Source organism: Oncorhynchus gorbuscha, linkage group LG15, assembly GCF_021184085.1.
Source record: "Oncorhynchus gorbuscha isolate QuinsamMale2020 ecotype Even-year linkage group LG15, OgorEven_v1.0, whole genome shotgun sequence".
In the NCBI taxonomy this organism is placed as follows: domain Eukaryota; kingdom Metazoa; phylum Chordata; class Actinopteri; order Salmoniformes; family Salmonidae; genus Oncorhynchus; species Oncorhynchus gorbuscha.
This window is the reverse complement of record NC_060187.1, coordinates 66,392,521-66,404,082: the sequence shown is the minus strand read 5'-3', so window position 1 is coordinate 66,404,082 and position 11,562 is coordinate 66,392,521. Positions and strand designations below refer to the sequence as shown.

General features: G+C 43.9%; 1 protein-coding gene across 1 annotated transcript; it reads left to right on the top strand.

Moving 5' to 3' along the window:
• Nucleotides 1-901: 901 nt before the first annotated feature.
• LOC123998100 (potassium voltage-gated channel subfamily V member 1-like) lies at nucleotides 902-11,349 on the top strand. Its single transcript, XM_046303012.1, has 3 exons — nucleotides 902-1,144; nucleotides 3,299-4,333; nucleotides 10,371-11,349. The coding sequence occupies exons 2-3, from the start codon at nucleotides 3,346-3,348 to the stop codon at nucleotides 10,901-10,903; spliced, it is 1,521 nt and encodes a 506-aa protein (XP_046158968.1). The 5' UTR covers nucleotides 902-1,144; nucleotides 3,299-3,345; the 3' UTR covers nucleotides 10,904-11,349.
• The last annotated feature ends 213 nt before the right edge of the window (nucleotides 11,350-11,562 follow it).

Sequence of the window (11,562 nt, the reverse complement as noted above, 5' to 3'; positions counted from 1 at the left end):
TAATGCTTCCATAATTGTCATGGGAAGTGAAGAAAAGACCCCAGGGCTTTCTGGGGTCAACGGAAGGTGAACTGTGACAAGTAGAGACGAAATGGGAATTCATGAACCTACCTTTGAAAATAGTGTCCTGGATCTGTACAAATAGATGTGGATATTTTAATCAGCAAAATCCTACAAAAATTACTTTGACGTTTCTCCTCTTCCTTGGCTTCCTCTCATAAAAACAAGGAAGGAAAATAAATATCATTAAAGAACTGAAATGGCAGGGGAAATTTTAATTGAGGGCCCCTGGCTCTGTCTGATTCAAAGCAAATGATTGGGGGACTTTTGCAAATGCATATGAGCTGATGTTAACAATGGTGCATGTAGATGAGCCCCTTTTCAGAGACACATGTTTGAATGGACAAAAAATGTGTTGCAGTTATAAAACCTTTTGAGATGGGTCACATTTTTTCTGATTGTGAAATTGTTTAAAATGGCATTTCTCTGGAAATATCAATCTGCATAACGTAATATCATTAATGATAAGCAAGCGTTCAAAACGCTTGCTCATGAAATATGAAACGCTCATGAAATATTTATTTTAATGGTTTTTAATATGAATAGGCTAAATTGGATTTTTAAAGATCCATCATAAGACATTTGCATGCGCTATATTCAGAAAAACAGTTCGCTCCTGACGCCACTCATTGCGTGTGCTCGTTGCTACTCAACATTTTGAAAAAGCACCGCGAGCTAAAAGGTTTAGAACAATCCGGAATCATTGGTTCCTCCATACCATAGCATTAACCATAACCCTTACCTAACCATAACCTTAAACCATTTTTGTATTTCAACTTTAAAGGGATAGGGACGTCCAAAGGATCCACAATAACAAAGACAGAGCCAAGATGGTCGAGTGCGCGGTGCGCATCTGAGGTCATAGAACTGTCTGAAACGCACGGAGTTTTGTCATGTTTTCTTCGAGTAACTGGCGCTCTTTTTCACTTCTGCTCGCAAGAAGATAAGAATCATAACCAACACTAGTGTCAAAACGCATAACTGGCTGTTTTACGCAGAGTATAAAAAAGAACTTGGCTAATGGAGAGAATGGAAATCTCAACCATCCCTTTTATCAAGATGAAAACTCTCGATATATAGCCAGGTAAGACCAATCTTTTTCCCCTTGTTAAGTTGTTAAATTGGCTAAATTATATTAGTCGGGCTAGTTTCGTGACTACTACTGTAGTTTGGTGGTCCTCTTGATACAGTACCTAATTTCTCTGACAACAAATAACTATTTAATGCTAAACGTATTAATACTTTATTTCAATGTAATAAATAATTGACAGCAACTTATATTGCATATTTATTCATGATTTATATAATAACAAGAATATCTACAGCTTGTCATTAGAAACACATGTGGTGTTCTGTTATTACATAATACAAACTGCTCACCCATTAGGCTTACAAAATGTAGGTAGTTATTTTATTTGCAAGTGAAATTAAAAACACGAGTACATTTCGTTTTCATTATGATGTTAAGCCAGTAATATGTTGTTGTAGTTATTGTACAATAGGATGCCATTTTACAATGTTATTGTCTAGACACCCCCATTTATCCTGCCTTTTCTGTCATGTATTTTTTTTAAACTAGGCAAGTCAGTTAATAAGAAGAAATTCTTATTTACAATGACGGCCAACACCGGCCAAACTCAGACGACGCTGGGCCAATTGTGCGCCGCCCTATGGCACCAATCACGGCCATTTATGATACAGTTTGCTCATCAAATATCTTCTGCAATGACCACATTCGTTAACGTGATTGCCTGCACGAAAATCCAATTTACTCGTGATTCTGGCGTCTTATTTTATTTTCTCATTATATGTGTATTTGCTCACACAGCCACATAGAGACATTAGAAACACGTAGAGTTAACATAATCAGAATATCTCCATACTCCGTAACTTGTTTGGTAAGATCAGACGTTTTTGATTTAAATTGCAATTGACAGTTTGCCCTGTAACGTCTGCTTCCAACTCACACTCTCAAACACGTAGATCCCCTGAATGCAGCTCACTCTCCACATCACAATCACCTGAATTCTAATCACCTGTATGTCATTATCATACACTATTTAGTTCAGTTCTTTGCACCCCATCACTGTGAGGTATTGTTTGTTTTGTGACACGCTCTGTTTTTCCCGTGATTTACTCCTCCCGTGTATGATCGTTTTTGCCTGCCTCACTAACGACGACTTTTGCATATTCCCTGCCTGTACCTTAGCCTGTCGGATTTCCTGTTATCAACCTATTGCCTGATCTCCCGGATACTAGCCTTTTCCCTGCCTGTACTGTTGCCTTGTTGGACCCCCTGTGTATGACCTTCTGCCTGCCCCTGGACCCAGCTACCTGCCTCCTCCTGTGGTCCTTTGCAATAAACACCTGCTGCGCCCTGCACTTGAAACCAGCTCTCTGTCTCCCCTGGTGTTCATTACATAACCCTTTTGGATTTGTTACAATATCAATTGATATAGCATAGGTATTGTCTTCCTCCTTTCACTTAAATTGGAGGAAAATCATCATCACCTTCACCACTTTTACACACAGAGCATGTTTTCACTATATGGTCGTTCCTTTCGGTCATGACAGGTGAGCACATTCTACAGTGTCTGTGTTCTTGCCAACAGATCAACTGCTCTGATATCCATTTTTCAAGATTTATCTTTTAAATATGTGCGACTTAATTACCACCATGAGGATGTTAGATAGCAGATAGACTTAACAAAGGGAATGAATGATTACGGGAATAGGAATATTAGTTGTATTAATTAGGTAGGCCAGCTAAAATATTTAAATCTCCACAAAGAGCTTTGAATAACTAGGACACGGTTAGAGGCTCTTTCCCCGTCTTTCCCTCTCTCTCGCTCCCCTCTCTTTCTCTCGCGTTCTCTCTCCCCCTCTCACTCATTTGATGTCTGACACGATGTTCTTGGTAGGAGCAGCCAATGAAATGTGGATTCCTTCATTCAGGGAGCAGAAGGAGTTTAACTGAGAATTAGGGATAACTAATGGCTGCTTCTAGCCAAGCTGTAAAATGTATTCCCTTGCCACAAGGCTAATAGGCTACACAGGGGATGGAACACGCAGGGACAGAGTAGAGAATTCCTCTTGGAATTATTATGAAGATTCTGACTTACATGTTAACTGTTCTCTAGGTGGTCTTAATTGGCTTTGGTGCCAATCACTCTTTTGAACCTGAACAACTGTTGACCTCAGTGTTTTACCTTTTCCTTGATACCCAACTGCACTCCAGGTGCCCTTCAGGTTTTCCCCTCCACCCCAGGCAGGCCTGTAACCGCCATGATGAGCAGCTCCTCCAGCCCAGCTGAATTCTACAAGGACAGCACCTCCCTCCTGTCCATAGACTCCAGTCTCTTCTACAGCGAGCCCCCTCCTGTCTGTGGCGACCCACTGGATGTCTTCACCATCAATGTGGGTGGAAGCCGCTACGTTCTCTCCCAGGAGCTGCTGGCATCTCACCCAGAAACCCGGCTGGGCAAGCTGGCCCTGTCCAAACGGGACTCTGCCCTAGAGCTCTGCGACGACACTGACTTCCTGGAGAATGAGTTCTTCTTCGACCGCAACTCACAGACCTTCCAGTATGTGATAAACTTCTACCGCACAGGCCACCTGCATGTCAGGGAGGAGCTTTGCGTGCTCTCCTTCCTCCAGGAGATTGAGTACTGGGGCATCGACGAGCTCTGCATCGATCCCTGCTGCCGGGGACGCTACTACCGCCGCAAGGAGCTCAAGGAGAGCCTGGACATGCGGAACGATGCTGAGGCTGACGAAAGCCAGGACGAAGACTTCAACGACGCCGCATGCCCAGATCTCCGCCGGCGCCTGTGGGACCTGCTGGAGAAGCCAGAGTCTTCACGAGCGGCACGCGCCTTCGGCACGCTGTCAATCATCTTCGTGGCGGTATCCATTGTCAACATTGTGCTCATCTCGCTGGACCTGGGGGATGTGGATGGGAACGGCATCGGTGACGAGAGTGGGGGCAGTGACGGGGGTACACCTGTCTTCGTGGATGCACTGGAATATGTGTGCGTGGTGTGGTTCACTGGCGAGCTGGTGCTACGCTTCATCTGCGTACGCGACAAGTGCCGCTTCACCCGTAGCGTTCCCAATGTGATCGACCTGCTAGCCATCCTGCCCTTCTATGTGACTCTGGCAGTTGAGATTCTGCACGGTGGCTCTACAGAGCTGGAGAACATGGGACGCGTGGTGCAGTTGCTCAGGCTCATGAGGTCCCTGCGCATGCTCAAACTGGGACGCCACTCCACAGGTAATGTAGTCATCTATCTATACATACTATCAAGGTAAGACCCAAGTGCAGACTATGTGAAGTAACAATGTTTGACAACAGGGGCAGGCAAACAACAGGTCAAGGCATACCTGGGGTGGATAATCCAGAGTAGGAGCAAAGGTACAGGATGGCAGGCAGAGTCAGGGTCAGGCAGAGTGGTCAGGCGGGCAGGTACAGGGTCAGGTGGGCAGGTACAGGGTCAGGACAGGCAAGGGTCAAAATCCACGAGGGCGAGAAAAAGAGAGGCTGAGAAAAGACAGGAGCTGACAGGACGAGCGCTGGTAAACTTGACAAACTAGACGAACTGGCAACAGACAAACAGAAAACACAGGTATAAGTACACAGGGGATAATGGGGAATATGGGCGACACCTGGAGGGGGGTGGAGTCAAGCACAAGGACAGGTGAAACCGATCAGGGCGTGACACATACAGTATAATTATTTGTAGTAGTCACCTGGAATGCATTTCAATTAACAGGTGTGCATTGTTCAAAGTTAATTTGTAGAATTTCTTACCTTCTTAATGCGTTTGAGCCAATCAGTTGTGTTGGGACAAGGTAGGGGTGGTATACAGAAGGTATCCCAATTTGGTAAAAGACCAAGTCGAAATGGCAAGAACAGCTCAAATAGGCAAATAAAATGACAGTCAGTCAATCATTACTTTAGGACATGAAGATCAGTCAATCTGGAAAATTTCAAGAACTCAAGTGCAGTCGCAAAAAAACATCATGCCCTATGATGGAGAACCACCACAGGAAAAGGAAGACCCAGAGTTACCTCTGCTGCAGAGGATAAGTTCATTAGAGTTACCAGCCTCAGAAATTGCAGCCCAAATAAATGCTTCACAGAGAACTAAATAGCAAGAGTGAGAAAGGGAACGATGACAGGCTAGGAGAAGGAGAAAAAAATATTCATTCATATTTCACAAATTTCCTCAGGGGATTGAGAAAGGGGGGCCTGACAGGTGAATGTTCCTGAGTCCAGTTGTGTGTGTCTGTGTAAATGTGCATCCGTGCGCATGAATGGCTTGGATGTTGCGGATTTTGGCGAGGGATTGTGACATATTCCCTCTAGTATGCTACTTCAACAAATTGGTAAGTATAGCATCAGGAAAAGAAAGAGAGAAAAATAGATTTCTCCCTCTGGGTGATGGCAATTAATAAAACAGATGCTTTTAGGGGAAAAGTGTGGATTTACAGGGCATGTTCTCCACTTTGTCTACATGCTGGTACATCTTGATATCCTTGAGGAGTCTATGACATTTGCTCAGTTTAAGTCCCATGATCTGTCTAAAGTGACTTTAGTCAAACTATAAAAGCAGGAGTGTTCTTGGCATGTGTGTGACAATATGTCTGTAACAATATCCTGAACAAAGCTGCATCCCGATAACTGTATCATTTTTCAAACAAAGATAAGTTTGCTCTACAGACCGCTAGAGGAAAAAAACTACAGCCTCCTTTTTATACTTATCTCCTATTTGAATATAATATCACTCTTTCCTCTGCTCCTGAAGCTCTCTGGACACAGCACTCAGGGTGTCTTTCTAATCTGATTAGATAAAGGGAAAAAAAGATCAGGCAAAAGCAATATGAAAACAGATACCTGAAGCTCAGAGAGATGGTAAAACTGGCGTTGTCCTTGAGACTGTGTTATTATTATGAACCCTCCTTGTTTGTGCTCTTGGAAAGCACCCATATAATCTAATAAAGGACCCAGCTAGCACACAACGTTCTGAGAACCATATGTTTCTTAGAGCTTGGTGAGAGCGTGGTTGTCCTATGGTTGTTTTGCATACAACCTTCCCACATACTTCTTGGAATGGTGCAGGATAGTTGCTTGACTTTGTAACATTCTCAGCACATTTAAGGAACTTGACAAGTAAAATTGCTTCAACAAAACGTGTCCTAAATGTTCAAACATGGTTACATTTCATTTAAATTTTGGTAATGTTCTAAGAATGCTCTCCAACTCGTTTGAAATTGGGAATGTTCTCAAATAGTTCAGAGAATGTTAAGAAATGTCAGAACTTCAGCATAACGTTTCCTTTAGGTTTTCTCATGGTTCTATTTAAAGTCATATTCTCACATTGTTTCCCGAGAACGTTAAGATACAACGTTCTTCAGTGAGAATTTCAGTAGTTCAGCATAATGTTTCCTATAGGTTTCCTCATGATTCTATTTAGTCATGTTCTCAAATTGTTCTGAGAACATTATGAAAACTTCCATAAAACCACAAGAAAACTTCAGTAATGTTCAGAGAACATTTTAGGAATGTGAATGAAAAATATATACATTCTGTTCTCAGCATCAACAAAACTCACTATCATCCATCTTGTTAAGTGTTCCTTTAAAATGTTTGAATAGACTATAATAAACAGCTTTGTATGAGCAGTGGCACAATGGACTAATTCCATGGATAGAGAACAGATGAGCATAGGTATGAATCTTACTGACGTTGTGCAATAAAAATGTTTTTTATTTGTTTAATGATTAATGCCTAAGCAGATAAATGTCCATGTGTCCTATCTGTGCTTGGAGTTCAACATCGTTAATCCAAACTAAGCTTGCAGTGTTAAGGCTTACTGAAACATGTTCTCAGAACATGATTTAATTACCTTCAAATAACCTATAAATAGTCAAACGTTCTCAGAACCTACCTAAAAATGTACCCAGAACAGGCAAAATGTTCACTTCTGTTCTCAGAACCTACCTAAAAATGTACCCAGAACAGGCAAAATGTTCACTTCTGTTCTCAGAACGTTTAATAAACGTTCAGTTTTACCGCTCAGGAAACTTACGGCTTCATTTCCAGAACCAATGGAAACCAAAAACGGGCTATCCCACAACTTCCAAAGAACCAAATGTGCTAGCTAGGTCTCATTTTGATCCCATATAGTTTCACAATAGTGTTTCAGTTGATCAAATCAAATGTTATTGGTCACATACACATGGTTAGCAGATGTTAATGCAAGTGTAGCAAAATGCTTGTGCTTCTAGTTCCGACAGTGTAGTAATATCTAACAAGTAATCTAACAATTTCACAACAACAACCTTATACACACAAATGTAAAGGGATGAATAGAATATTTACATATACATTTATGGATGAGCGATGTTGTGTGGCATAGGCAAGATGCAGTAGATGGTATAGAATAAAGTATATACATGAGATGAGTAATGTAGGATAAGTAAACATAATTAAAGTGGCGTCATTTAAAGTGACTAGTGATTACCATTAAAGTACTTGGTAAACTTCACCCAATATCTATATTCTACTTGAGGAGCTTTGAGAGCTTTTCAAGCAATCTCAGCGTGTGAATAGTCCTACCACCTGCTCAATCTCAGCGTGTGAATAGTCCTACCACCTGCTCAATCTCAGCGTGTGAATAGTCCTACCACCTGCTCAATCTCAGCGTGTGAATAGTCCTACCACCTGCTCAATCTCAGCGTGTGAATAGTCCTACCACCTGCTCAATCTCAGCGTGTGAATAGTCCTACCACCTGCTCAATCTCAGCGTGTGAATAGTCCTACCACCTGCTCAATCTCAGCGTGTGAATAGTCCTACCACCTGCTCAATCTCAGCGTGTGAATAGTCCTACCACCTGCTCAATCTCAGCCTGTGAATAGTCCTACCACCTGCTCAATCTCAGCGTGTGAATAGTCCTACCACCTGCTCAATCTCAGCCTGTGAATAGTCCTACCGCCTGCTCAATCTCAGCCTGTGAATAGTCCTACCGCCTGCTCAATCTCAGCGTGTGAATAGTCCTACCGCCTGCTCAATCTCAGCGTGTGAATAGTCCTACCACCTGCTCAATCTCAGCGTGTGAATAGTCCTACCACCTGCTCAATCTCAGCGTGTGAATAGTCCTACCACCTGCTCAATCTCAGCGTGTGAATAGTCCTACCACCTGCTCATTCTCAGTGTGTGAATAGTCCTACCACCTGCTCAATCTCAGTGTGAATAGTTCTACCACCTGCTCAATCTCAGCGCGTGAATAGTCCTACCACCTGCTCAATCTCAGTGTGAATAGTCCTACCACCTGCTCAATCTCAGTGTGAATATTCCTACCATCTGCTCAATCTCAGTGTGAATAGTCCTACCACCTGCTCAATCTCAGTGTGAATAGTCCTACCACCTGCTCAATCTCAGCGTGTGAATAGTCCTACCACCTGCTCAATCTCAGCCTGTGAATAGTCCTACCGCCTGCTCAATCTCAGCCTGTGAATAGTCCTACCGCCTGCTCAATCTCAGCGTGTGAATAGTCCTACCACCTGCTCAATCTCAGCGTGTGAATAGTCCTACCACCTGCTCAATCTCAGCGTGTGAATAGTCCTACCACCTGCTCAATCTCAGCATGTGAATAGTCCTACCACCTGCTCAATCTCAGCGTGTGAATAGTCCTACCACCTGCTCAATCTCAGCGTGTGAATAGTCCTACCACCTGCTCAATCTCAGCATGTGAGTAGTCCTACCACCTGCTCAATCTCAGCGTTGGAATAGTCCTACCACCTGCTTAATCTCAACGTGTGAATAGTCCTACCACCTGCTTAATCTCAGCGTGTGAATAGTCCTACCACCTGCTCAATCTCAGTGTGAATAGTCCTACCACCTGCTCAATCTCAGCGTGTGAATAGTCCTACCACCTGCTCAATCTCAGCGTGTGAATAGTCCTACCACCTGCTCAATCTCAGTGTGAATAGTCCTACCACCTGCTCAATCTCAGTGTGAATAGTCCTACCACCTGCTCAATCTCAGCATGTGAATAGTCCTACCATCTGCTTAATCTCAGCGTGTGAATAGTCCTACCACCTGCCCAATCTCAGCGTGTGAATAGTCCTACCACCTGCTCAATCTCAGCGTGTGAATAGTCCTACCACCTGCTCATTCTCAGTGTGTGAATAGTCCTACCACCTGCTCAATCTCAGTGTGAATAGTCCTACCACCTGCTCATTCTCAGCGTGTGAATAGTCCTACCACCTGCTCAATCTCAGTGTGTGAATAGTCCTACCACCTGCTCAATCTCAGTGTGAATAGTCCTACCACCTGCTCAATCTCAGCGTGTGAATAGTCCTACCACCTGCTTAATCTCAGCGTGTGAATAGTCCAACCACCTGCTCAATCTCAGCGTGTGAATAGTTCTACCACCTGCTCAATCTCAGCGTGTGAATAGTTCTACCACCTGATTAATCTCAGCGTGTGAATAGTTCTACCACCTGCTCAATCTCAGCGCGTGAATAGTCCTACCACCTGCTCAATCTCAGTGTGAATAGTCCTACCACCTGCTCAATCTCAGTGTGAATATTCCTACCATCTGCTCAATCTCAGTGTGAATAGTCCTACCACCTGCTCAATCTCAGTGTGAATAGTCCTACCACCTGCTCAATCTCAGCATGTGAATAGTCCTACCACCTGCTCAATCTCAGCGTGTGAATAGTCCTACCACCTGCTCAATCTCAGTGTGAATAGTCCTACCACCTGCTCAATCTCAGCCTGTGAATAGTTCTACCAACCGCTTAATCTCAGCGTGTGAATAGTCCTACCACCTGCTCAATCTCAGCGTGTGAATAGTTCTACCACCTGCTCAGTTGTGTATATTTACAGTTTTTGCACTTGTTTTAACTGCCAGCTTGCTGTTAAACTTTCCCCACTAAACTCAGTCATTGAGTTTCGCACATCAACACTTGTTGTTGTTTACATTAGCTGTTTGTGGAATACAGTGTATAAATTGGATAGATGCACTACAGTACCTTCATGTTAGGCAAGTGAGTATTAAGACTGATTTAAGAGTTAATTATTCAGGTAAATTATTTTGCATACCATCAAAAGTGTACACTTTCAGCATGGTCTTCCTACAGATGGCATCATTTTAATGCGTCAGTGCAGACAGCCGTCGGACTATCTAACGTTAGACAATGCACTTTCAGGTGTACGACCTGAAGAAGTAATCTGTCATTTAATCTCCTTTTCAAGATGTAAAATTAACCCCAGCCCCCGCTGTATCCCTGTATCTCCCAGGCCTCAAGTCCCTGGGCCTGACCATTGCCCAGTGCTACGAGGAGGTGGGTCTCCTGCTCCTCTTCCTCTCCGTGGGCATCTCCATCTTCGCCATGGTGGAGTTTGCCCTGGAGCATGACATCCCCGGTACCTCCTTCAGCAGCGTGCCGTGTGCCTGGTGGTGGGCCACCACCTCCATGACCACCGTGGGCTACGGAGACATCCGCCCAGACACCACCCTGGGCAAGGTGCTGGCCTTTCTCTGCATCTTGTCTGGAATCCTCATCTTGGCACTGCCCATTGCTATCATCAACGACCGCTTCTCTGCCTGCTACTTCACTCTCAAGATGAAGGAGGCGGCGCTGCGGCACGGGGAGGCGCTCAAGAGGCTGGCGCGGGGTTCGCTGGGTGACTCTGAGGTGGGTGGGGCAGCAAGGGGAGGAGGGGTGAACCTGAGAGATGTTTACGCCAGGAGTGTGACGGAGATGCTGAAGCTGCAGGGGAGGGAGAGGGCCAGCACACGGAGTAGTGGAGGGGGTGAGCTCTGGTGGTAGTGTGGAAGACGGACCACAAGGGCAGCTGTGGAGAAAAAGCTATGGAAAAAGTTAAGTCAATTGGGTTAAAGAAGGAATCTGCAGTTGGGGGAAACAACACTATTGGCTGCTCCACCACTGTTGTTTTTGTTGCTGAGCAGAGGAGCATCGCGAATCGTGGTAAATATTTTAATCGGTTCATACTGTGCTCTTTTATCGCACGTGCAATGATGTCAGAGGGGGAAAAACATTGGAAGCGGACGTGGTTGTTTCACCATTAAGGATTCCAGCTTTAGGAATACCATCAGAATATGACAACAGTGTGTACAATGTATAGGACATATCTAAAGGATGATGGAGGGACAATTACTTAAATGTCACCTGAAAGATTTGCCACAACTTTCATGTCTAACCTTTTTCGGTGTTGTGTTCTCTGACACAACTGTTGCATGTTCTGTCTCCTCTGTATGACACATCACCATCATCATTTATCACTCCAGTGTTAATCTGCAAAATTGTAATTATTCGCCTACCTCCTCATGCCTTTTGCACACAATGTATACAGACTATTTTTTTCTACTGTGTTATTGACTTGTTTATTGTTTACTCCATGTGTAACTGTGTTGTTGTCTGTTCACACTGCTATGCTTTATCTTGGCCAGGTCGCAGTTGTAAATGAG

What these genes read in the sequence shown, in the direction of transcription:
- LOC123998100 (XM_046303012.1), top strand. Translation starts at nt 3,346, where the DNA reads ATGATGAGCAGCTCCTCCAGCCCAGCTGAATTCTACAAGGACAGCACC. An exon ending in ACTGGGACGCCACTCCACAG is followed by an intron (nt 4,334 to 10,370) that starts GTAATGTAGTCA and finishes TGTATCTCCCAG; the next exon opens with GCCTCAAGTCCCTGGGCCTG.